The 26,726-nt window shown below is 48.6% G+C and overlaps 1 protein-coding gene, 1 long non-coding RNA gene and 1 other non-coding gene across 3 annotated transcripts in view; 2 read left to right on the top strand and 1 right to left on the bottom strand.

The window, feature by feature from the left end:
- Positions 1-20,025, bottom strand: part of LRP11 (LDL receptor related protein 11) — a 48,691-nt gene extending 28,666 nt beyond the window's left edge. The window contains exons 1-3 of the mRNA XM_029083384.1: positions 20,012-20,025; positions 17,625-17,860; positions 596-753 (exon numbers count right to left, since the gene is read on the bottom strand). Coding sequence (XP_028939217.1) covers positions 596-753; positions 17,625-17,860; positions 20,012-20,025 — 408 coding nt within the window. The remainder of the gene's footprint in view (positions 1-595; positions 754-17,624; positions 17,861-20,011) is intronic.
- On the top strand, positions 3,437-3,576 carry LOC114809588. Its single transcript, XR_003757364.1, has one exon. It is a non-coding gene; the product is annotated as a small nucleolar RNA SNORA7 (small nucleolar RNA).
- A 3,972-nt stretch (positions 20,026-23,997) lies between the features above and the next one.
- Positions 23,998-26,723, top strand: LOC114806144. Its single transcript, XR_003754232.1, has 2 exons — positions 23,998-24,150; positions 26,344-26,723. It is a non-coding gene; the product is annotated as an uncharacterized LOC114806144 (long non-coding RNA).
- The last annotated feature ends 3 nt before the right edge of the window (positions 26,724-26,726 follow it).

Raw genomic sequence — 26,726 nt, 5'->3', positions numbered from 1 at the left:
TATGAACCCAAGTGATGCTGGGGTAGAGCCAATTAAAAATGGTTGCCTTCTTGTCCCATTCTTGACCTGAGCCAAAAACCAGACAGTAGGGATTTTGGAAGCACTGGGGGGTAGTGGAGAAAGACAGGGCCTGGAGCCAAAGGACCGGGGTTCTAATCCCTGCTCCGCCACTTGCCCGCTGTGTGACCTTGGGCAACTCCCTTAACTTCTCTGTGCCTCAGTTTCCTCAATGGCAAAATGGAGATTCAATACCCACTCTCCCTCATGATTAGACTGTGAGCCCCACGTGGGACAGGGATTGTATTTGCCCCGATTACCCTATATCTACCCCAGTGCTTAGAGCAGTGATGGACACACAGTAAGTGCATAGCAAAAATCATAAAAAAGGTAATTATGACCTAAAAGCCAATATTCCACACTCTTGGAATTAAGTTAAAAAGAGTCAATTACTGCATAAAGTTGCTGGGTTTTTTTTAACCAAATATCTACTTTTCTTGATTATTTACTGTCTCTCAACAGGATAGGCAGCCAAGCGAAACACAACTGTAAAAAGCCAAGGACCGAATCTCCACCAAACTCTGCGGTGGATCTGTACCTTCATTTCCACTGATGAGTCACCATGCAGCAAAGTCCACTGGTAGCGTACGATGGCACGATCATCCGTGCTTTCCCGACCATCCAATTTTACCCAATCCGTAGGCAGCTGTACCACCACATCTTGCCCCGCTTTGCTACGTGGGGGTTCATCATTTTCTAAGAGAGAAAACAAGTTATTCATGAGATCTTTTTTTTCATGCCCGCAAACGACTGGATTAGTTCTAATTTCACACTGTGATGCTTTGGTCTCTTCCTCTTAAAAAGCAAAACCGAGATTATCTTTAATTTTTCACAACATTAGCTCTCTTAACATCCAATTTTGGAATATTCAGCGATTGTAGGTGTTTAGTGAATGCTCAAGGTGGGCTGACCGAAAGGTTGGGGTTAAGGAAGCTAAATTCACCTGAGGGAAATAATACCCTCCGGAATTTTCCAGAATCGCTTTCGGTTCTCCCGACGCCACAGATTATTGTTGTTCAGGGTTAAGACAGCTGCAATCATAGCTAACTAAGGGTATGCTCACCCTTTCCCTCCATTTCTTGTAATTATTTTAGTTGTTATTATTCTTGTTACAATATTTGTTAAGCACTCACTATGAGCTATGTATTTACCAAGCACTGTACTAAGCACTGGGATGTATATGAGGTAGTCAGGTTGGACTCTGAGCCACCCAGAGCTCACATCTTTAGAGAAGAGGGAGATTGGGTGAAATCTCCATTTTACAGACGAAGAAACTGAAGCACTGAGTGAAGCGACTGGCCCAGGGTCATACGGCAGGCAAGCAACAGACCCGGAATTAGAACCCAGGTCTTCTGACTCCCAGGCCCATGCTCTTTTCACTAAGCCATGCTGCTTCTCTATGATGTTACAATTCTAACCTAATTATGCCCACTTAGATAGCAACACCATTATCTGCTTTACTACTAACTAATGGGATCATCTGTACCTAGAAAGTGATGTGATGTGTGAAAGGGCCCAACCATGAATATATCTGTTCTCTTTCAACACGTGCCAAGTTCCACTCTCTGAACACAACCGTTTCTACATTGACAGGGGGTCCGCTGCTGCTTTCTAGGCGGAATTCCTCTTTCCCTGCCCTTTCCAGTGTCAAGTCCCTTATGCCATTTTGACCATCTTCTGCTTGTAACTTTCTCCTGAACCTAATAATGTTGGTATTTGTTAAGCGCTTACTATGTGCCGAGCACTGTTCTAAGCGCTGGGGGAGATACAGGGTAATGAGGTTGTCCCACGTGAGGCTCACAGTCTTCATCCCCATTTTACAGATGAGGGAACTGAGGCACAGAGAAGTTAAGTGACTTGCCCACAGTCACACAGCTGACAAGTGGCAGAGCCGGAGTTCGAACTCATGACCTTTGACTCCCAAGCCCGTGCTCTTTCCACTGAGCCATGCGAACCTGTTCCTTGTCCCACAAGTTATTTTCTTCTCTCAAGACTGTGACCACATCGCTCAGCTTCTTAAAGCAGCATGGCCTAGTGGACAGAGCCCGGGGCTGAGAGTTGAAGGACCTGGGTTCTAATCCTGACTTCACCACTTGTCTGCTGTGTGACCTGGGGCAAGTCACTTAACTTCTCTGTGCCTCAGTTACCTCATCGGTAAAATGGGGATTAAGACTGTGAGCCCTAGGTGGGACAGGGACTGTGCCTAATCCAATGATCTTGTATCTACCCCAGCCGTTAGTGTAGTATCTGGCAAATAGTAAGCTCTTAACAAATACCGCAATTATCATTATTATTAATAATGTCTTTCAATGGCTACCCATATCTTTCCCACATGTGTGGTCTGTCTTGCCTTCTCCATCGGCCCTCCCCATCCTTCCTGCTTCATTTCCACCTAATAATAACAATAATTAAGCACATACTATGTACCAAGCACTCCCAAGCCCATACTCTATCCACTAGCCCATGCTGCTTCTAGGCTGGCCATTCTGGTTTTATTCTGGACAGTGCAATTTTGTTCTGGTCTGTCCCCTGTCGTTCATTCAGTCATATTTATTGAGAGCTTTGTGTGCAGAGCACTGTACTAAGCGCTTGGAAAGTCCAATTCGGCAACAGCTAGAGACGATCCCTACCCAGCAACGGGCTCACAGGCTCGGCACTGGATGCCATCATGTCTGGTACTTCCAGTGTCAGCCCTTAGCCTCCCCTCCCTCTGGCTCTTGCTACAGAGTCCCGCAGCTTGGAAGCGGTGTCCATGCTTCGGAGACCTGGGAGGGGAATGCAAAGGTTCTGGAATGGAGAGGGAAACTCAGGGGTTCCCCCCCCCCCCGACAGATTTCCACAAAGAACATTTTCGTGTGTCCTTGTGACACCATTTTGTTCCATTACCAACCTATGTAACAATACATAATGTAACATGTCTGTTGCTTGCAAGCTGTCTGGTATTCATTCATTCATTCATTCATTCACTCAATCGTATTTACTGAGCACTTGCTGTGTGCAAAGCACTGTACTAAGCACTTGGGAGAGTAAAATATAACATCGGACGCAATCCCTGCCTACAACAAGCTGACAGTTGAATACCCCTACTAGCCACCCCTGAGGCCCAGCCCACCATTCTATCGCCCATCAATCCATCAGTGGGATTTATTGAGCACTTTCTGGGTCCGGAGCCTTGTACTAAGTGCTTGGGAGCATACAGTCCAGTTGGTAGACACAATCCCTGCCCTCAAGGAGTTCCATTCTGCCAGGGTGTCTCACCACCTTGCATGTCCTCCCTTTCGCAGGGAAAATCAGACTCCTTCTCCTACCACGTGCCGACTTATAAGTCCTGCTACATGAAGTGGGTACACGATGAGTTGGAGGGACTAAGCTTTGTCGTCCCCTCTCAGGGTCACACCTGGAGAGTTTCCAGTCCTCTACCAGTCTCGGCTATGGGAGGGGGAGAGTCAAGCAGAGGCCTACTCGTTCCATTCCTAGCTTGGGCAGTGGCTAGCGAGTGGAAGGCAATCTGCTACAAGTCAAAACTCACCCGTTCTGGACAGCAGCGGCACGGGAGAGAGTCGAGGGCGGAGACTCGAGTTTACTACGCGGAAGGGGGCAATGGTAAACCGCTTCCAGATTTTTACCAAGAAAACTCTAAGGATATACTACAAGAACAAGAACAGATGGAGAGCAGGGCGTTCTGGGAGAGATGTGTCCATGGTGCCGCTCTGGGTGGGAAACGACTCGACGGCATTAGACAAGACGAGCTCTGTTGAAAATGAGGCATAAGGTTTTGTACTATAAATGACGCCTTCCATCGTGTGTGTTTTCACTAGCCTTTTGGATAGAACGGGATGGCAGAATTTTAGAGGAGGTTCTTCCAAAAACACGCGCCTCTCTGGACATCACCTGATGAAGTTCTGGAAGGAATGGTGGCATACCTACCCACAGAATTGGACACGGTGAGCCTAACACTGCCAGTGTTCTTAATGCAGGGTTTTGTAAAAACACGCACAGATCCGCCATTTATTTATATCAATATCTTTCTCCCCTTCTAGACTGTAAACTCACTTTGGGGAGGGAACGTATCGATCAAATCTTTTATACTGTACTCTCCCATGCGCTTAGCTTAGTGTTCTGCACCCAGTAAGCTCTCAGTGTCTATTATATTATACTCTCCAAAGCACTCAGTACAGTGCTTTGCATACAGTAAGCGCTCAATAAATACGATTGATTGAATGAATGAATGAATACCATTGATTAACATAACCCTTCCATTCTGGGAGAACTGATTACTTGAACTTCACATCTACTACCATATGTTATTGTTGTCTCCTTGAGAAGTAGCAAGTTAAAACCCTAAAAAACATGACTTACAAGTGATGCTAGCGATGCTCAAGTTTTATAATTTCACAAATAAGTTGATGAAAGGCGGCGGGGAGGGAAGGAGGATGAAGCCAAGGAAAAAAGGGTGAGCCATACTTTCGCTTAACTACAGAACAAAGTCTTCTTAAAGTTTTCTGATTAACTGATGAACCAGACTGAAATGACTGATTTGTCTGCTGAAAACCTGTCTTCCCAGTGATCGTATTAATAATAATCAAATGCCAATGGGCTAAGTAAAAAAAAAAGAGTATTAAAATGAAAAAAGGATGGAGAAGAACTCTAAAATGCATAACTTGTTCATGTAAACTAATAACATTACATAAACTATAACATTATTTTGACAACAAAATTATTTTTCAGATGAGCTTCAGATATAAGCCAAAATGCACCAAAATCTTAAAACAGAAAATCAGACTCCATTCCTTCCTGGTTTATAACATCTAACTGATGGCTGACCTGTCTGAATAGACAGAGTCCGGTTCTTTTCTTAATTCTACTTCAATTCCAGGAAAATGACATTATTAAAAAAAAATCATCTCCAGTCTATGCAGAATCATGACAGAATTAAGTTTAAAAAGCGAAACAACAGAGGCAAGGGAAAGAACATGGGCCTGGAAGACAGGAGTCTTAACCCAGCCATTTACTTGATGATGTGGGACCTTGGGTAGGGCATTTAACTGGCCCTCAGTTTCCTTGTCTGTAAAATGGGAGGAAGACACTTGCTCTCTCCACCTCTTAGACTCTGAACCCCATGTGGGACAGGCACTAAGCTGATCTGATGATCTTGTCTCTACTGTAGCGGTTTACAAAGAATGCTTGGGACTCATACCATAACCAACTCTGTTTTGACCATTGCTGAATATTAGAATGACTTGAAACTTATAATTTGCATTATTAAAAGGTATAAATGTGGATGTTTGCTTTCCTACCAAATATTCACTTGAACAAAATAAATGTTAAGCAGAAATGACAACTGTTACATTATACTTTGTTCCCAAATAACATTTTTCATAAAATAATTAACATTCAAAGAACTATTAGATTTTTGAGAGTTTCTATAAATCAGCACTAACTTTAATGTACATCAGTGGAAAAACTTGCAAGACGTATTTTTTTACAGAATGTAAAATTTCAAAGCTGCACTGTGTCCTGCTAAAGAGGAAATAAGTTGGGGGAAAAAACAGAGCTTGATTCGCTGTTCTCGATCCCTAGAGAACATTAGAATCTGAGAACCTGAATAAACCAAATAGAAATTAGTACTACTTTCTGCGCCTACGCAATCCTAACTTCCACCTCCTTTCAACCTCACATGTGTAAGTGAATAAAAAGAACGAACTGCGTAAGCCATACTGTGGTGGGCAAGCAGACTTTATGACTTGCAGGTGCTCTAACTGCATTCAATCGATCAACGGTATTGACTGAGCATTTATTGTTGGGAGAGTACTGTATTAAGCTTTTGGGAATGTATTATAGGGTTGGAAGACATGATCCCTGCTCTCTTAATCCTAAGAATTAATAATATTAATGTCTGTTTCCCCCTTTAGGCTGTAAGCTCGTTATGGACAGAGAACTAATTTTCAAACAGAATTTGCTAATTCTGTTGCATTGCACTTCTCCCCAGTGCTTAGTACAGTGCTCTGCAAATCGTAAGTGCTCAATAAATGCAACTGATTAATTGATTAATAATAACTGTAGTTCTTAAGTGCTTATTAGGTATGAAGCACCTCTGAGCGCTGGGGTAGAAACATGGTAAATAGGTCCCACATAGGGCTGACAGTCCAAGTAGGAGGGAGAACAGGTTATTGAATCCCCATTTTACAGATGAGGGAACTGAGGTCCAGAGAAGTAAAGTGACTTGCCCAAGGATACCTTTATTCAGTCATTCATTCAATGGTATTTATCGTACTTACTGAGCGCTTACTGTTGGCAGAGCGCTGTACTAAGCGCTTGGAAGGTACAATTTGGCAACAGATAGAGACAATCCCTGCCCAAACAATGGGCTCACAGTCTAAAAGGGGGAGACAGACAACAAAACAAAACAAGTTGTCAGGCATTAATACCATCAAAATTTATGAATAGAATCATAGATATTTACACATCATTAACAAAATAAAGTCATAAATAACATACAAATATGCACAAGTGCTGTTGGAGGGGAAGGGGGAAGAGCAGAGGGAGGGAGTAGGGGGAATGGGAAGGGGAGGAGGGCAGAGGGAAAGGGGGGTGGGGCTCAGTCTGGGAAGGCCTCCTGGAAGAGGTGAGCTCTCAGTAGGGCTTTGAAGAGGGGAAGAGAGTTAGTTTGGCGGATGTGAGGAGGGAGGGCGTTCCAGGACCGCGGGAGAACGCGGCCCAGGGGTCGACGGCGGGATAGGCGAGAACGGGGGACGGTGAGGATGTCGGCGACGGAGGAGTGTGCGGGTTGGATTGTAGAAGGAGAGAAGGGAGGTGAGGTAGGAGGGGGCAAGGGGATGGAGAGCTCTGAAGCCAAGAGTGAGGAGTTTTTGCTTCATGCTAAGGTTGATAGGCAACCACTGGAAGTTTTTGAGGAGGGGAGTGTCATGCCCAGAACGTTTCTGTAGAAAGATAATCCAGGCAGCGGAGTGAAGTACAGACTGGAACGGGGAGAGAGAGGAGGATGGGCGATCAGAGAGGAGGCTGATGCAATAATCCAGTCGGGATGTGATGAGGGATTGTACCAGCAAGGTAGCAGTTTGGAAGGAGAGGAAAGGGCGGATCTTGGCTATGTTGTGAAGGTGGGGCAGGCAGGGATTGGTGACGGATCGACTGTGTGGGGTGAAGGAGAGAGCAGAGTCAAGGATGACATCAAGGTTGCGGGCCTGTGAGACGGGAAGGATGGTAGTGCCGTCCACAGTGATGGGGAAGTCAGGGAGAGGACAGGGTTTAGGAAGAAAGATGAGGAGCTCAGTCTTGGACATGTGGCGTTTTAGATGGCAGGCAGACATCCAGGCGAAGATGTCCTGAAGGCAGGAGGAGATACGAGCCTGGAGGAGGGAAAGAGAACAGGGGAGCAGATGTAGATTTGGGTGTCATCTGCGTAGAGATGATAGTTAAAGCCGTGGGAGCGAATGAGTTCACCAAGGGAGTGAGTGTTGATGGAGAACAGAAGGGGACGAAGAACTGACCCTTGAGGAACCCCTACAGTTAGGGGAAGGGAGGGGAAGGAGGAGCCCATGAAGGAGACCGAGAATGAACGGTCAGGAGACCCGCTTACCTAGCAGGTAAGCAGTGGAATAAGGATTAGAACCCAGGTCCTCTGACTCCCAGGCCTCTTTTCTAGGAGTTTAAAATTTCATGGAAGAGCAATTCATTCATTGATATTTAGAACCTATGTTCAAAGCACTGTATTAAGATCTTGGGAGCAAACGATAAGAAGTACAGAAAAGATCATTTCTGGAAAAAAAAAACCCCACAACATTTGATTTGTTTAAAGCTTTAAACAAATTGAGGCTTCTGTGCTTTCGATAATTTTTTTAACTATTTCAGATATCTTGCAATCGAAAAAACATAAACTTTAAAAAAATTAGTATCCTGCTTATTTTTATGTGCATTGAAAGAAATTGTTTTTAACTCATTATGCATGCAGACAAGTAATTACTGTATACAGAATCTTATGGGGGTGGAGGAGGGATGTGAACCAGTAAAACTTTCTCAGACTTTTCCTCAACACACTGTGCAAGACGGGCATTTAAGGGACGAATAAAGAAACCGGATCATGGTGCCAGCCCTCTGTGGCTTACTCATGTGGTCAAAATGGTAGTGGCAGGAGGCAGGGGTAGAGAGACAAATCCCCTCTCTCCTCCTGCTAAGGTGAAGAAGGGCTCAGACAGAACAGCTGTGGGCTAATAATAATAATAATAATAATAATGTTGGTATTTGTTAAGTGCTTACTCTGTGCAGAGCACTGTTCTAAGCGCTGGGGTAGATACAGGGTAATCAGGTTGTCCCACTAATCAGGTTGTCCCACGTGAGGCTCACAGTTAATCCCCATTTTCCAGATGAGGGAACTGAGGCACAGAGAAGTGAAGTGACTTGCCCACAGTCACACAGCTGACAAGTGGCAGAGCCAGGAGTCGAACTCATGACCTCTGACTCGGATGCCCGGGCTCTTTCCACTGAGCCACGCGCTCTCCAGGCTAGAGATCATCACTGTCAGGTCTGCAATTGAGTCACTCTAAAGATAAAACAGCGTGAGGATGGAAGTCAGAAGACCAGGGTTCTAGTCCCACTTCTGCCAATGGCTTGCTGTGGGATTTTGGGCAAGCCATTTAACCTCTCCGTGCCTCGTTTTCCTCATTCTGTAGAATGGGAATAAGACATCTCTTCACCCGACCTCTTAGACTGAGCCTGTGGGGGACAGGGGACTGTCTGATCTGATTATCTTCAATCTCCCTCAGCGCTTAGCATAGTGTATTGGCATAGAAGTAGCTCTTAATACCGCACTACTAACAGTTATTATTGACCCCAGATGGGTGTTCTAAAAGTAAGCTGGTGAAACCAAGAGGGGGAAATCACCGGATGAAAATAGAAAAGAATATCCTGGAGGACGGGGAGCTTGTGGGAAAAGGAAAACGGAATTTAAAATGTCTTTGGCCATTTGGAGGGGTGTTCAGAAAAAAAGAGAATGAAAACCTGCCCAGGCAGGTTCATGGTCAGATTCACGGGAAGCAGCATGGTATAGGGGAAGCAGCAAGGCATAGTGGAAAGAGCACGGGCCTGGGAGTCAGAAGGTCGAGGGTTCTCATCCCGGCTCCACCCCTCATCTGCTGCGTGACCTTGGACAACTCGCTCAACTTCTACGTGCCTCAGTTACCGCATCTGTAAAATGAGGATCGAGACTGTGAGCCCCTCGTGGGACCGGGCCAGTGTCTAATCCAATTTGCTTGTATTCATCCCAGCGCTTAGTACTGTGCTTGGCCAAGAGTAAGCACTTAACAAATACCATCATCATCATTATTATCATTTGACTGAGGAAGCCGGGCAAACTACCCCAAACCAAGGCTACCTGTGTGCAAGATTAGCAGGAAGAATTTCCCAGGGAGGAGTTAGTACCGATTGTGATCGAGTAAATAACAAACTGCTCCTGAAACAGCAGTATAATTCTGGGGTGCAGAGTGTGGTTCGTAGGAGCTGTGAGAGAGTTCTCCTCTTATACTCCACACCGGTCAGATCTCAACAAGCAGGATACCCTCTAGGAGCGGCTCAGGGGTGATTTATCAGTGCCGGGATGCAAAGGTGAAGGGGCAGCTGATAAGAGTGGAATCTTGTCCTTAAGTCTTTCCCCTGCTCTCCTGGGTCAACCTCGCCGTTGTCTCGCTGACCCTTCGGGTTAGCAGTAACCCAGAGAGATGCCTCAGTGCAAGGTGGCGGGAAGGGGGCACAAACAGTGGTCAGACTCATGACCATGGTGTTCCCATCCTCCCCCCTCGCCATCCTCCCCGCCTCGATGGCCCATTTTCTGTGAGGTTCATTTTCTGCCATTATTATTATTATTATTTATTACAGGATCCCTGGAGCGGTCACTTGTTACCGTCTCCCCACCCCTCAATAATAATAATAATAATAATAACAGTGGGCAGAAGGGGAAAGAGCAGAGGGCAGGAGAAGGGGGGAATAATAACGGCGGAATCTGTTAAGCGCTTACTCCGTGCAAAGCACTGTTCTAAGCGCTGGGGGGATACAAGGTGATCAGGTTGTATCACGTGGGGCTCACAGTTTTAAACCCCATTTTACAGATGAGGTAACCGAGGCACAGAGAAGTTCAGTGACTTGCCCAAAGTCACACAATTGGCAAGCGGCGGAGCCGGAAATAGAACCCGTGACTTCTGGCTTCCAAACCCGGGCTCTTTCCACTGAGCGACGCTGATTCTCTAAGACCCTCAAGACCCTCCAGGGGTTGCCCCTCCACTTCAAACACTTGACCGTCGATCTTAGAGCAAACACCTTGCTCCTTATCCTCATCTCTCTGAATTCTGACTACAACCCAACCAGTGCACTTGGCTCCTCCAGTTCATTCAATCGTATTTATTGAGCGTTTACTGTGTGCAGAGCGCAACCCACTCCCTGTATCTAGATCTCCTCCGTCTTGCCACTGATTTCTCGCCCACATCATGCCTCTGGCCTGGAATTCCCTCCCTCTTCATAGCCGACAAAAGATACGGACGGCTGTGTTTTTCACTCCTGCCCACAGTCCCGCCTGTCTCTCTGGTCACCATCATCCACATTTCCACTTCTATCGTCTTCCTCCACGCCAAAGCCCCAGACGACACGTCTGCCATCTTCCTTAAGGGCTGGCTGGGCACCCTGACCCCCCAAGAAAACCTACTTGCCCCCGGGGCTTCAGGGGCGGCAGAGGCCACACGGACCCTCCACCCTTCGGGATGACCCTGCCAATAAGCGAGGCCCTGGGTTCGGGGCTGCACCAGACACTTCTAGAGAGGAGTAAGAGAAGTTGGTTGGAGCAAGTTCGGGGAGAGCCTCCAGATGGTTTTAAGGGGTCGAACACTAAGGCCGACGATGAAAGGTCACGGGAACTCCAGACAATGACAAGATAGGGGGCATGTGAATTCAGGGAAGTCTTCGACAATAAGAAGGACTGTAAACATAAATCAACTTTATTTTCTCCTTTTACTGTGTCTTGCCCTCTCTCCTTCTCGCTCCTTCCCATTAGACTGTGAGCCCGTCGTGTAGACTGTGAGCCCGTTATGGGGCAGGGATGGTCTCTATCCGTTGCCAAATTGTACTTTCCAAGCGTAGTACAGCGTTCTGCACATAGTAAATGCTCAATAAATACAATTGAATGAATGAATGAACCATCTGCCATGGTTGGAAATCAACCGTTCTGTTGGTCCACCGAGGATTGTGTCTGCCTATCGTTGTATTCTCCCAAAGGCTTAGTACAGTGCTCCGCACGCAGTAAGGGCTCAATAAATACGATGGACTAAATAGGAGCAACCAACCAAGATAAGTAGTAGATAAGCAGCTGTTGAGCCAGGACCGGAGAGGAAAAAATCACGGCTCCCCCGCACCCCACAGCACTTAAGGTGCAGCTTTAAATTATACGTTACATATTACTTAATAATAATAATAATAATGATGATGATGGTATTTGTAAACGCTTACTACGTGCCGAGCACTGTTCTAAGCCCTGGGGTGAGATACAAGGTTATGAGGTTGTCCCCGCGTGGGGCTCACGGTCTTCATCCCCATTTTACAGATGAGGTCGCTGAGACCCAGTGAAGTGACTTGCCCCAGATCACACAGCGGACAAGTGGCAGAGCCGGGATTAGAACCTACGTCCTCTGACTCCCAAGAGCCCCCTGCTCTTGCCACTAAGCCACGGGGTATTTGTTAAGGGCTTACTAAGGGCCAAGCACTGTTCTAAGCGCTGGGGTAGATACAAGCTAATCAGCTTGTGCCACGTGGGGCTCACAGTCTTGGATCCCCATTTTACAGATGAGGCCCAGAGAAGTGAAGGGGCTTGCCCAAGGTCACACTGTCAATCTCCCACTCTAGGCTGGGGGCTAGGTATGGGCGGGGAACTTGTCTGCCAACTCTGTGGGAAGGGAAGGAGCATGGCATAGCGGAGAGGGCCTGGGAATCAGAAGGTCGAGGGTTCTAATCCCCGCCCCGCCACTCGTCTGCGGTGTGACCTTGGGCGAGTCACTTCCCTTCTCTGGGCCTCAGTTATCTCCTCTGTAAAATGGGGATGTGAAATGTGAGTCCCGCGTGGGACAGGGACTGTGTCCAACCCGAGCCGCGTGTACCCAACCCAGCGCCGAGTAGGCGCTTAACCAATGCCATTTTTATTATTATTACTACTCTCCCCAGGGCTTAGTCCAGGGCCTGGCACCGAGTAAGCGCTTAACAAATGCCATTTTTATTATTACGGTTATTACTCTCCCCAGCGCTTAGCACCTGGCACCGAATAAACGTTTACCAAATGCCATTATTATTATTATTACTCTTAGTACAGTGCCTGGTACCGACTAAGCATTTATAACAAATGCCGTTATTATCATTCCTCTCCCCTGCGCTTAGTACAGCGCCTGGTCCCGAGTAAGCGTTTATAACAAATGCCATATTTATTATTATTCCTCTCCCCAGCGCCTGGCACTGAGTAAGCATTTAACCAACGCCATTTTTATTATTATTACTGTCAATAGTATTCAATTCAATAGTATTTATTGAGCGCTTACTATGTGCAGAGCACTGTACTAAGCGCTTGGGATGAACAAGTCGGCAACAGATAGAGACAGTCCCTGCCGTTTGACGGGCTTACAGTCTAATCGGGGGAGACGGACAGACGAGAACAATGGCACTAAACAGCGTCAAGGGGAAGAACATCTCGTAAAAACAATGGCAACTAAATAGAATCGAGGCGATGTACAATTCATTAACAAAATAAATAGGGTAACGAAAATATATACAGTTGAGCGGACGAGTACAGTGCTGTGGGGATGGGAAGGGAGAGGTGGAGGAGCAGAGGGAAAAGGGGAAAATGAGGCTTTAGCTGCGGAGAGGTAAAGGGGGGATGGCAGAGGGAGTAGAGGGGGAAGAGGAGCTCAGTCTGGGAAGGCCTCTTGGAGGAGGTGATTTTTAAGTAAGGTTTTGAAGAGGGAAAGAGAATCAGTTTGGCGGAGGTGAGGAGGGAGGGCGTTCCAGGACCGCGGGAGGACGTGACCCAGGGGTCGACGGCGGGATAGGCGAGACCGAGGGACGGCGAGGAGGTGGGCGGCGGAGGAGCGGAGCGTGCGGGGTGGGCGGTAGAAAGAGAGAAGGGAGGAGAGGTAGGAGGGGGCAAGGTGATGGAGAGCCTCGAAGCCTAGAGTGAGGAGTTTTTGTTTGGAGCGGAGGTCGATAGGCAACCACTGGAGTTGTTTAAGAAGGGGAGTGACATGCCCAGATCGTTTCTGCAGGAAGATGAGCCGGCCAGCGGAGTGAAGAATAGACCGGAGCGGGGCGAGAGAGGAGGAAGGGAGGTCAGAGAGAAGGCCGACACAGTAGTCTAGCCGGGATATAACGAGAGCCCGTAATAGTAAGGTAGCCGTTTGGGTGGAGAGGAAAGGGCGGATCTTGGCGATATTGTAGAGGTGAAACCGGCAGGTCTCGGTAACGGATAGGATGTGTGGGGTGAACGAGAGGGACGAGTCAAGGATGACACCGAGATTGCGGGCCTGCGGGACGGGAAGGATGGTCGTGCCATCCACGGTGATAGAGAAGTCTGGGAGAGGACCGGGTTTGGGAGGGAAGATGAGGAGCTCAGTCTTGCTCATGTTGAGTTTTAGGTGGCGGGCCGACATCCAGGTGGAGACGTCCCGGAGGCGGGAGGAGATGTGAGCCTGAAGGGAGGGGGAGAGGACAGGGGCAGAGATGTAGATCTGCGTGTCATCTGCATAGAGATGGTAGTCAAAGCCGTGAGAGCGGATGAGTTCACCGAGGGAGTGAGTGTAAATGGAGAACAGAAGAGGGCCAAGAACTGACCCTTGAGGAACTCTAACAGTTAAAGGATGGGAGGGGGAGGAGGCTCCAGCGAAGGAGACCGAGAATGACCGGCCAGAGAGGTAAGAGGAGAACCGGGAGAGGACAGAGTCTGTGAAGCCAAGGTGAGATAAGGTATGGAGGAGGAGGGGCTGGTCGACAGTGTCAAAGGCAGCAGAGAGGTCAAGGAGGATCAGAATGGAGTAGGAGCCATTGGATTTGGCAGCTACTGTCCCCAGCGCTTAGTACAACACCTGGCACCGAGTGAGCGTTTATAACAAATGCTACGATTATTATTATTATTACTCTCCCCAGCGCTTAGTAGAGCGCCTGGCACCAAGAAAACATTTAACCAGTGTTATTATTATTATTGCCATTATGACCGTCCCCAGTGCTCAGTACAACACGGTATTATTATTATTATGACTGTCCCCATTGCTCAGTACAGCGCCTGGCCCCAGTAAGTGTTGATAGCAGATGAAATTATTATTATTATGACTGTCCTCAGCGCTCAATCCAGCGCCTGGCCCCGAGTAAGCATTGATAGCAAATGCTATTATTATTGTTATGATTATTATTGTTATTATGACTGTCCTCAGCGCTCAGTACAGCGGCTGGCCCCGAGTAAGCGTAGATAAAAAATGCTATGATTATAATTATGATGATGATTGTCCCCAGCGCTCAGTCCAGGGCCTGACCCCGAGTAAGCATCGATAACAAATGCTATTATTATGATTATGATGAGGATGACTGTCCCCAGAGATCAGTCCAGCGCCTGGCCTCAAGTAAGCGTTGATAACAAATATTATTATGATTATGATTGTCTCCAGCACTCAGTCGAGCGGCTGGCCCCGAGTAAGCGTCGATAGCAAATGCTATTATTATTATGATTATGATGATGATGACTGTCCCCAGCGCTCAATCCAGCGCCTGACCCCGAGTAAGCCTTGATAACAAATATTATTATGATTACGATGATGATGGCTGTCCCCAGCTCTCAGTCCAGCGCCTGGCCTCAAGTAAGCGTTGATAACAAGTATTATTATGATTATGGTTATGATTGTCCCCAAATATTATTATGATTATGATGACTGTCCCCAGCGCTCAGTCCAGCGCCTGACCCCCAGTAAGTGTTAATAACAAATATTATTATGATTATGACTGTCCCCAGCGATCAGTCCAGCGCCTGGCCTCAAGTAAGCATTGATAACAAATATGATTATGATTATGATTGTCCCCAGCGCTCGGTCCAGCCCCTGGCCCCGAGTAAGCGTTGATAACAACTATTATGATTATGATGATGATGACTGTCCCCAGCGCTCAGTCCATCTCCTGACCCCAAGTAAGTGTTGAAAAACAAATACTATTATGATTATGGTTATGATTATGATCGTCCCCAAATATTATGATGATGACGATGATGATGACTGTCCCCAGAGCTCAGTCCAGCTCCTGACCCCAAGTAAGCGTCGATAACAAATATTATTATGATGATTATGATGATGACTGTTCCCAGCGCTCAATCCAGCACCTGGCCTCAAGTAAGCGTCAATAACAAATACTATTATGATTATGGTCATGATTATGATCGTCCCCAAATCTGATGATGGTGATGATGATGACTGTCCCCAGCGCTCAGTCCCGCTCCTGACCCCAAGTAAGCGTTGATAACAAATACTATTATGATTATAGTTATGATTATGATCGTCCCCGAATATGATGATGGCTGTCCCCAGCGCTCAGTCCAGAGCCTGACCGTAAGCGTTGAAAACAAATACTATTACGATTATGGTTATGATCATCCCCAAATAAGATGATGATGATGATGACGGTCCCCAGCGCTCAATCCAGCGCCTGGCCTCAAGTAAGCGTCGATAACAAATACTATTATGATTCTAGTTATGATCATCCCCAAATATTATGATGATGATGATGGTCCCCAGCGCTCAGTGCAGCGCCTGGCCTCAAGTAAGCGTCGATAACAACTACGCTTATGATTATGATGATGATGACTGTCCCCAGCGATCAGTCCAGGGCCTGGCCTCAAGTAAGCGTCGATAACAAATACTATTATGATTATGGTTATGACCGTCCCCAAATATTATTATGATTATGAAGATGATGACTGTCCCCAGCGCTCAGTGCAGCGCCTGACCCCCAGTAAGCGTCGATAACAAATACTATTATGATTCATTCATTCATTCAATAGTATTTACGATCGTCCCCAAATATGATTATGATTATGATGATGACTGTCCCCATCGCTCAGTCCAGCTCCTGGCCTCAAGTAAGCGTCGATAACAACTATGATTATGATTATGATGATGCCGACGGTCCCCAGCGCTCGGTGCAGGGCCTGACCCCCAGTAAGCGTCGATAACAAATACTATTATGATTCTGATCGTCCCCAAATATGATTATGACGATGACTGTCCCCAGCGCTCAGTCCAGCGCCTGACCCCGAGTAAGCGTTGATAACAAATACTATTATGATTATGGTTATGATTATGATCGTCCCCAAATATGATGATGACGACTGTCCCCAGCGCTCAGTCCAGCGCCCGGCCTCGAGTAAGCGTCGCTACCAAATACTGTTATGATTATAGTTATGCTCGTCCCCAAATATGATGATGATGATGACTGTCCCCTGCGCTCGGTCCAGCGCCCGGCCTCAAGTAAGCGTTGATAACAAATACTATTATGATTATGGTCATGATTATGATCGTCCCCAAATCTGATGATGATGATGACTGTCCCCAGCGCTCAGTCCAGCGCCCGGCCTCGAGTAAGCGTCGCTACCAAATCCTGTTATGATTATGGTCATGATTATGATCGTCCCCAAATATGATGATGATGATGATGACTGTCCCCAGCGCTCGGTCCAGCGCCCGACCCCGAGTAAGCGTCGATAACAAATACTATTATGATTATGATCGTCCCCAAATCTGATGATGGTGATGATGATGACTGTCCCCAGCGCTCGGTCCAGCTCCTGACCCCGAGTAAGCGTCGATAACAAATACTATTATGATTATGATCGTCCCCAAATCTGATGATGGTGATGATGATGACTGTCCCCAGCGCTCAGTCCAGCGCCCGACCCCGAGTAAGCGTCGCTAACAAATACTATTATGATTATGATCGTCCCCAAATCTGATGATGGTGATGATGATGACTGTCCCCAGCGCTCAGTCCAGCGCCCGACCCCGAGTAAGCGTCGCTACCAAATACTATTATGATTATGATCGTCCCCAAATCTGATGATGGTGATGATGATGACTGTCCCCAGCGCTCGGTCCAGCGCCCGACCCCGAGTAAGCGTCGCTAACAAATACTATTATGATTATGATCGTCCCCAAATCTGATGATGGTGATGATGATGACTGTCCCCAGCGCTCGGTCCAGCTCCCGACCCCGAGTAAGCGTCGCTACCAAATACTATTATGATTATGATCGTCCCCAAATCTGATGATGATGATGCTGACGGTCCCCAGCGCTCGGTGCAGCGGCTGAGCCCCAGTGAGCGTCGCTAACGAATACAATGGCGATTCTGGTTATGATCGTCCCCAGATAGGAGGAGGAGGAGGAGGAGGAGGACGACGCTGACGGCGCCCGAATAAGCAGGGGCAGCGGAGACCACCGTGCTCCGGGCCACGATGCGGCGGCGGCGGCCGCCGCCCGTCCCCGGCGAGCCCCGATACCTGCGGGCGCGGGGGGCCCGGGTGGCGGGTGCGGATCCCGCCGTCCGAAGGCCTGGGCGCGGCGGAGGGCGGGGAGGCGGCAGGCGGCGCGGGGCCGGCGGGCGCAGTCGAGGAGGCGGCAGGCGGGGCCCCCCCCGCAGCCCGCCGCCTCCGGGACGCCCTCCGCGCCCGGCGGCGCCCAACGCCCCGAGGAGGGGGCCGCCCGCCGCCCCGCCGGCAGCAGCAGCGGCAGCAGCAGCGGCAGCGGCAGCAGCATGTCCGGCCGGCCGGCCGCCCGTTGTGTCCGTCCGTCCGTCCGTCCCGTCGGGTCCCGTGGGGCGTGCGGGTCCCGGGCTCAGGCCTTCGCCCCTCCGCCTCTGGCCCGGCCGCGGGCCCGCATGGCTAAGGGAGCCGGAGCCCGCTCAGCACTAGCCCGCACAGAACAGCTCCTCCTCCCTCGTCTCCTCCTGCTCCTCCTCCTCCTCCCTCGTCTCCTCCTGCTCCTCCTCCTCCTCCCCCCAGCCAGCTCCGCCCCTTCCCCTCCTCCTCCCCCCGGCGTGGCTCCTCTTCCTCTTCTCCCTCCCCCTGCCCGCATCCTCTCTCTCCTCCCTCCCTCCCTCCCTCTCTCTTTCTCTCCCCCTCTTCCTCTCCCTCCCTCCCTCCCTCTCCCCCTCTTCCTCTCTTCTTCTCTCCCTCCCCCTTTCCTCTCTCTCCTCCCTCTTCCTTTCTCTCCCCCTTTCGTCCCTCTCCCCCTCTTCCTCTCTTTCTCTCTTCCTCTCTCTCTCCCCCCTCTTCCTTTCTCTCCCCCTTTCCTCTCTCTCCCTCTCATCCTCTCCCTCTCCCTCTCTTTCTCTCTTCCCCTCTTCCTCTCCCCCTTCCCTCTCTCTCCTTCTCTCCCTCTCATCCGCTCCCTCTTCCTCTCTTCCTCTCCCTCCCTCTCCCGCTCTTCCTCTCTTTCTCTCTTCCCCTCTCCTTCCCCCCTCTTCTTTTCTCTCCCCTTTCCTCTCTCTCCCTCTCATCCTCTTCCTCTGCCTCTCTTTCTCTCCTCCTCTCTCTCTCTCTCCCCACCTCTTCCTTTCTCTTCCCCTTTCCTCTCTCTTCCTCTCTCCTTCTCTCCCTCTCATCCTCTCCCTCTTCTTCTCTTTCTCTCTCTCCCCCTCTTCCTCTCCCTCCTTCCTTCCCTCCCTCTCGTCCTCTCCCCCTCGTCCTCTCCCTTTTCCTCTCTTTCTCTCTTCCTCTCTCTCTCCCCCCCTTCCTCCCCCCCCCTCCCCTTCTCTCCCTCTCGTCCTCTCTCTCTTCCTCTCTCCCCCCTTCCTCCCTCTCCCTCTCTCCTTTCTTCCTTTCTCTGTCTCTCTTCCTTTCTCTCTCCCTCTCTCCCTCTGTCTCTCCCCCCTCCCTCTCTTCCTCTCTCAGACTGCTTCCCTTTTCATTCATTCAACCGTCTTGTTGAGCCCTTACTTGGTGCCAAGCACTGTTCCTTCCCCGTCCCACCTCCTGCCTTCCCTCTCTCTCTTTCTCCCTCTTTTTTCCCCTCCTGCCATCTCCCCTTCCTCCCTCTCCTCTCTTTCCTTCTCTCTCCTCCCTTCCTCTTTCCCTCTCCTCTTCCTCTTCCCTTTTCCTTCTCTCCCCACTCTTCCCTCCCCCTTTCTTCCCTCCCCCTCTTCCTTCCTCCCCCCCTTCCTTCCACTCTCCTCTCTTCCTCTCCCCTCTTCTCTTCCTTTCTCCTTCCCTTCCCATTCTTCCTCCCCCTTTTCCCAGCCTCCTCCCCATCCCTCCCTCCTTCCTTCTCCTCTCCTCTCTGTGGTCTTCATTGCAACCACAGGTGCTCGTTAGCCCTGGGAGGGGAAGGAGGTGAGTGGCGACAGCCTGGAGGGCAGAGGGGGAAGTGTGAGGGTTGGGGATGGGAAATGTGAAAGGAGAGGTGGAATAATGAGAAGGTGGTGGTGTTTCTCCAAGGGTGCTGGGTCTACTTACCAGAAATGGGGCTTCATGGGGCTTTCGTGGCTGGCCCAAGGTGACCTTGCTGTCAGTGCCGGGAGTAGGCATCCTTGGCCCTCTGGGGGACTGCGCCGCTTCTATTTCTTTCATTTTTATGTTATTTCCAAAGATGTGAAACGCTGCTTCGTATGAAAGACAGCAGGCCCACCCTCCTGCCTGTCGTGGATGTGGCACCAGGCACCTTTGGGTCAGGTGTCGTTCTTTTCGACTCCCAGCCTCTCTCCTGCTATTTTCAAATTCTGTTGCTGGAGAGTGGCATCTGTGTTCTCAGGGTCCTGGGAGGAGAGCTTGCTCTGGATTAGATGGAGAAGGGTGGGGTGCCCGAGGTCTCTCTCACTGAGAAATGCTCCTAGGGTCAAGAGAACTAGACGTATTTTTGCAAAATGGCATGGGTGATGTCTCCACCTTACACCGCCGCACGCATCTCTGTACCTGGTACGGCATTCTCCGGTGCCACCGGTGGCCACCCTGTCCCGAGGGTTTATAATGACGATAATGAATAAAATAAAAGTACTCGTTAAGGGATTACTATGTGCCGGTACTAAGCACTGGGGTGGATGCAAGCGAATCGAGTTGGACACAGCCCCTATCCCGCAAAGCGCTCCCAGTCTTCATCCCCATTTTACAGATGAGGTGACTGAGGCACAGACAAGTTAATGATAATAATAATAATGATATTCTCTGTTAAGCGCTTACTATGTGCCGAGCACTATTCTAAGCGCTGGGGTAGATACAGGGTAATCAGATTGTCCCACGTGAGGCTCACAGTCTTCACCCCCATTTTACAGGCGAGGGAACCGAGGCACCGAGAAGTGAGATGACTTGCCCGGAGTCACACAGCTGACAGTCGGCGGAGCCGGGATTAGAACCCACGACCTCCGGCTCCTGAGTCTGGGCCCAAGGCCACACAGCAGACAAGTGGTGGAGGGGGGGATTAGAACCCACGACCGCCTGCCTTCCAGGCCTGTGCTCTATCCACTACGCCATCCTGCTCCTCTTTATCCCGAGCGCTTAGTACGGTGCTCTGCACGTACGAAGCGCTCAATAAATACCACTGAGGAGGAGGAGGAGGAGGAGGATAATGAAAGTTAAAAAAAAAATTCCAACCAGAACATGGGTGGCGAATGGGCTCTGGGGGAAGAGGGGCGGTCAGACGCCGAGGAGGAGGATGCTGGCTTTGAGGTCGGCGTCTCAGGGTAGAGTAAGATAGGAGATGCAGGGCTGAGCCTGCCGGTGACCCGAGAGAGAGACAGTAGGGCCCAGAGATTCCCCAACTTGGAGACCCTGCCACAGGTTCTAGACTAGCGAGGTTCTAGATCACTGAGGCTCTAGACTGGTGAGGTTCTAAATCGCCAAGGCTCCAGAAACCCCCTCAAGGGTTCTAGGTCATTGGGGTTCTAGACTATCGAGGTTCTAGGGGCCTGAGGTTCCTCCCAGGTTTCTGGTCTCTTGGGTGTCACTGCCTCCTGAAATTCCAGGAATTTCTGCTGGGCCGTAGTCAAATTCCCCTCAGTTCCAGCTTTGATCCAGAACCGACCCTCCCTTTCTCCCTTTTCGGGGAGTAGCCTGTCTGCCATTAGGTCCAGACCCCGACTTTCCAGGGAGTAGTCGGCTTGCTCTAGGTCCGGGCCCCAGCCTTTCAAGTTAGTAGCCTGCTTGCTCTAGGTCCAGGGCCTAGCTTTTCCGATAGTAGCGTGCCTGCCATACGTTCCCCGCTCTAGCTTTTCAAGTAGTAACCTGCCTCCTACACATCCGGGCCCCAGCTTTGTATTCGCCCCTTACTTTTAACCTCTCCTCTCAATTTCTTTCCGTCCTTTCATACCGCTTGTTATTTCCATATACTTGACTTGGAGCACTGTTTTAGGCCTCCCCTTCCCCCCGACCCCCGGCCCCCACACTGTTACTCTTAGTACATTCTCCATCGCAAAACTGCAAGAAGTCATTTTCTTCCACTGATTTCCATTGATTTTCTTCCATCGATTCATTGTTTTTAAGCTTCTAGGATCTTTAGTTAGTCAGAATATGACCAACGCAGGAGATTTTTCTGACTGCATGGAAGGTTTATCTTGTCTACTGGATTGTGTGAATCGACTCAACTCCTTAAAAATCCACGTCATTCCTGGTACATATCCTGAATTGGTGGGAGGACTCGGTTGTTGTTGTTGTTTTTCCTGTCTGCATTTGCCTGTCAAGAGGCAACAGATAACTTGTCTGCTGTGTGACCTTGGGCCAGTTTTTAAAAATTCAGTACTTCCTAACTTTTACTTCTTTCATCTTTTTCCAGTTTTGTCAGATTGGCCTATAGAAGGTAGTTATTCAGGAAAAAAAATTTTCAGAGCCAGTTTCAGGTAACTGAAAAGTAATTTGAAAAAAGATTAAATTGGAGACGTTAAAGTAATCGGGAATATTTACACCTCCGGAGTCTCAGTTTAACTTTCGTTTGTTCAGCCCCTTGGGGATTTTTCTTCGACCCAGTTATTAGGTGGGCCAAATGCTCTGGGTAGTATTTTTTGACAAGAGTGATAGGAAAAACAGCAATTACTGCCATTGTGGCTTCCAGTCTTTAAGAGCTAACAAAAAGAAAGGTACGCAAAAGGTCCACGCCATCCCGTGATTCTAAAAGAAAAGCAGCTGCTTCCGGTTGTCAGCAACGGTCGTGGCTCTGGAACATAAAGTTAGCTATTAGATAGCTTAATGCCTTAAGAAATGTCCTTTTAAATTTGCTTCTCTACAAAGTACAGTCTACCTAGACGGGAAGCTCCCTCTAGACTGTGAGCTCATTGTGGGCAGGGAATGCGTCTCTTATATTGTTGTATTGTATGTTCTCCAGGCGCGTAGTACAGTGTTCTGCGCACAGTAAGCTCTCAATCGATACAATTGATTGATTTCTCTAGGTTCCTGAGGCGGCTCCAGCGCCCGGAGGCTCCAGCTCCCGGAGGCTCTAGGTTCTGGTGCCCCGGGGGCTCTGGGTTCCTGAGTCTCTAGCTTCTCGATGTGGCTCCAGCGTCCAGGGGCCTCTAGGTTCCTGGGGCTCTAGACTAGCGAGTTTCTAGATCACGGAGGTTCTAGACTAGTGAGGTTCTAGATCACCGTGGTTCTAGGTCACGGAGGCTCTAGACTAGCTAGGTTCTAGGTCACAGAGGTTCTAGAGCCCCGAGGTTCCAGATCACGGAGGTTCTAGACTAGCGAGGTTCTAGATCACGGAGGCTCTAGACTGGTGAGGTTCTAAATCGCCAAGGCTCCAGAAAACCCCCTCAAGGATTCTAGGTCATTGGGGTTCTAGACTATCGAGGTTCTAGGTGCCTGAGGTCCCTGGCTCCCAGGTTTCTGGTCTCTTGGGTGTTACTGCCTCCTGAGGTTCTAGATCATTGAGGTTCTAGACCCCCGAGGTTCTAGACTCGCGAGGTTCAAGGTCCCCGAGGTCCCTGGCTCCCATGTTTCTGGTGTGTTACTGCCTCCCGAGGCTCTAGATCATTGAGGTTCTAGAGCCCCGAGGTTCTAGACTCGCGAGGTTCAAGGTCCCTGAGGTTCCTGGCTCCCATGTTTCCAGTTTCTTGGGTGTTACTGCCTCCTGAGGCTCTAGATCATTGAGGTTCTAGAGCCCCGAGGTTCAAGGTCCCTGAGGTCCCTGGCTCCCATGCTTCCAGTTTCTTGGGTGTTAATGCCTCCAGAGGTTCTAGATCACTGAGGTCCTAGACCCCCCGAGGTTCTAGATGCATGAGGTTCAAGGTCCCCGAGGTCCCTGGCTCCCATGTTTCCGGTTTCTTGGGTGTTACTGCCTCCTGAGGTTCTAGATGATTGAGGTTCTAGACCCCCGAGGTTCTAGACTCGCGAGGTTCAAGGTCCCTGAGGTCCCTGGCTCCTATGTTTCTGGTGTGGTACTGCCTCCTGAGGTTCTAGATCACTGAGGTTCTAGACTCCCGAGGTTCTAGACTCACCAGGTTCAAGGTCCCTGAGGTCCCTGGCTCCCATGTTTCTGGTTTCTTGGGTGTTACTGCCTCTTGAGGTTCTAGTTCATTGAGGTTCTACACTCCCAAAGCTCTGGATTTGAGGGGTTCTAGGTACCTGAGGTCCCCTCCCCCCAGCTCCAGGTCCCAGAGGCTCTAGATTCCCGAGGTTCTAGATAGTCGAGGCTCTGGACTACTGATGTTCTAAATCACCGAGGTTCTGGGTCACTGAGGGTTCTAGATTCCTGTGGTTCTAGGTTCCTAAGGTCATCGACTCCTGAATTTCTGGGCTCTTGGATGTTTCCGCCTCTTGAAGTTCTAGACTTTCTGAGGTTCTAGGTCACTTAGGCTCTAGATTCCAGAGGTTCTAAATGACTGTGACGCAGGAGGACTAGTGAGAGACCTGGATCTCCTAACCTCTCTTCTCCCCCCTCCCCCACTGGAGCTGGAGCCGCCTCGGGAATCTAGAGCCTCAGTGATCTAGAGCCTCAGGAATCTAGAGCCTCTGGGAGCTGGAGCCGCCTCGGAAACGTAGAGAAAAATTGGTGGTCAGGAAACTAGTTTTTGTGAAGAGAACAACTGGTTGTATTTCTGATTGAATCGTAAGTAACTTGGCTTCTTGTGATTCCTAAGGAGAGAGACCTCTCCTAATAATCAATCAATTGTATTTATCGAGCACTTACTGTGTGCAGAGCAATGTACTAAGCACTTGGGAAAGGACAATACAATGATAAAAAGAGACACATTCCCTGCCCACAGTGAGATCACAGTCTAGAAGGAGCTTACCATCTAGGTAGATTGTATTACGTAGAGAACCATATTAAAAAAAAAAATTCTGAAGGCATTAAACTATCTAATAGCTAACTTTGAAACAACAACAAAAAAAAACCAACACCCCAAAACCCAAACCTGGATAACTTCCAGCATTATAGAAGATTGGTTTGTAATTGCTTTAGCCATGCAGCTGAGCAGCATTGTAATGAGAATTTAAACTGTTGCTGATTATTGAGAGTGCACCTGGCCTTCCATCTCATCTGAGTCATTCCATCAATATTCGAGGCCTGATTTTTGCCATAGAACACTTTTAATTTTACAACCCCTCGATCAAATTGCCAGTTCAAAAATGTATTATTTGCAGGGGACGGGGCTGCCAGTTCTATTATAGTGTCCTCTCCCAAGTGCTTAGCAAGTGCTCTGCACACAGTAAGGGCTTAATAAATATGATCGATTGATTATGCCATCCACTGATGGGGTTACTTGAACAGGGCGACGGACCAGATAAATGGTCAGTGCCTGAATTTTAGAAGAGATTGAAAGTCTGACATGCTTGGGGAAGCATCGGGCCTTAATAACGACCGAGGCATTGCTCGTCCTTTAGAAAGGTCCGTGGAAGGAATCTGTGCCTGACTTTCAAAAGTTTGAAAATTTGAGACATGACGCTGAGTATTGCTCACATGGCAACTCTGGGGTGAAATGTTGGATTTGATTAATTGAAAGAGGGAGAACTTCAAAAGCTTACCTGCGTAAGGGTTCTAGGAAGGTGAATTAAAGTAATAGCAATGGCATTCATCAAGAGCTTACCGCGGGCGGAGCGCTCTACTAAGCATGAGGGAGAAATTCGAGGACATGGAGTCAGACTGCCATCAGTGTCTAGAAGCATGGGAGTAGAGGAGGATGGATGCCCAGGAAAATCAATCACTCAGTCAGTGGTATTGACTGAAGCTTGCTGTGGGCAGAGATCATGTCTACCAACCCCCTTTATATGATACTCTTCTATGCTAAGGACAGTGCTCTGCACACAATAAGCACTCCATAAATATGATTGTAGTAAGCACTTAGAAGAGTTGATAGACACCTCCCCCCTCATAAGAAGTTTGCAGTCTAGAGGAAGAGCTTACAGCTTACCAGGAGTTTACAAACTAGAGGGGAGGAAAAGAATATCAACTGAAACAAAAACAGCAACAATAAAAATAGCATTACTTCTGAGTAAGCATTCTCATTATTATTATTCTCATTATATTATATAATAATAGTCATCAAGCATTTACTACGTACCAAGCACTGTTCTGAGCACTGGGGTATTATTATTAAGCGCCATGGAGTCGTTTCCGATTCGTAGCGACTCCATGGATGTACTTTCTCCAGAACGTCCTGTCCTCTGCCGTAATCCGCAACCTTTCTGACGGTTCGTCCGTTATCGCTGTTGTGGTCTCTATCCAGCTAGCTGCCGGTCTGCCTCTTCCACATTTTCCCTGGACTTTTCCTAGCATTAGTAGGGTCTTCTCCAGAGAATTAGTCCTCCTGATGATGTGTCCAAAATATGCTAATCTAAGTCGAGTCATTTGGCCTTCCAAAAACCACATACGTGATGGAAGACAGGGATGGAGGAGTCCATCCTGGTTCTCAAGGGGTGCCCTCTGGGTCCCGGAACCCAGTGAAGAAGCAGTGTGGCCTAGTGAAAAGAACATGGGCCTTGGAGTCAGAGGATCTGGGTTCCTATCTCAGCTCTGCCGCTTATGTGTTGTGGGATCTTAGCCATGTCAATTTATCTGTGCCTCAGTTACCTCATTTGTAAAATGGGGATTAAATCCTACTGCTTCCTACTGAGACTGTGAGCCCCATGTGGGACAGGGACTGTGTCCAACTTGATTATCTTCTATCTACCCCAGTAGATGTGTACATAGTAAGCCCTTAACAAGTACCAGCAGCAAAAAAAAGAGCAATGAAGAGAAGGAGAGCGGACAGAACGACAGGAACGTAGATCTCCTAAAACTAGGCGTTAAAAATTTTTCCAGGTTGTTAGCGGACGTTCAGTTAATTCACCGTGTGCTAAAATGGAATTGAACAAGGAGCAAAGTTAAAAGAGAAAGATCATCAACGTGTACCAAGATATTTACCAATGAAAAGAACAGAGTGATTAATTTTCACACAGCTTCAAGATCACATTGACCTCCAGTATTGCCAGTCTCCCATTTGTTTTAAATGGAATTAAACCTGCTCCACCTGTGTCTTCTGCATCATCTATTCCGACCCTTACCCCCTACCACCTCCCAGCGGCAATTTCAACGTTTTCACCACCGGCATCTTGTGGGCAGGATCATGCCTTTGAAAAAGTTATTATTGCTCCATCTATTAATGAGAAACTTTTCGTATTAAAATTAATCATCGTTCTAGATAT

Source organism: Ornithorhynchus anatinus, chromosome 2, assembly GCF_004115215.2.
Source record: "Ornithorhynchus anatinus isolate Pmale09 chromosome 2, mOrnAna1.pri.v4, whole genome shotgun sequence".
Taxonomy (NCBI): domain Eukaryota; kingdom Metazoa; phylum Chordata; class Mammalia; order Monotremata; family Ornithorhynchidae; genus Ornithorhynchus; species Ornithorhynchus anatinus.
The sequence above is the reverse complement of the archived record's forward strand: the minus strand, read 5'-3'. Positions and strand labels throughout refer to the sequence as shown.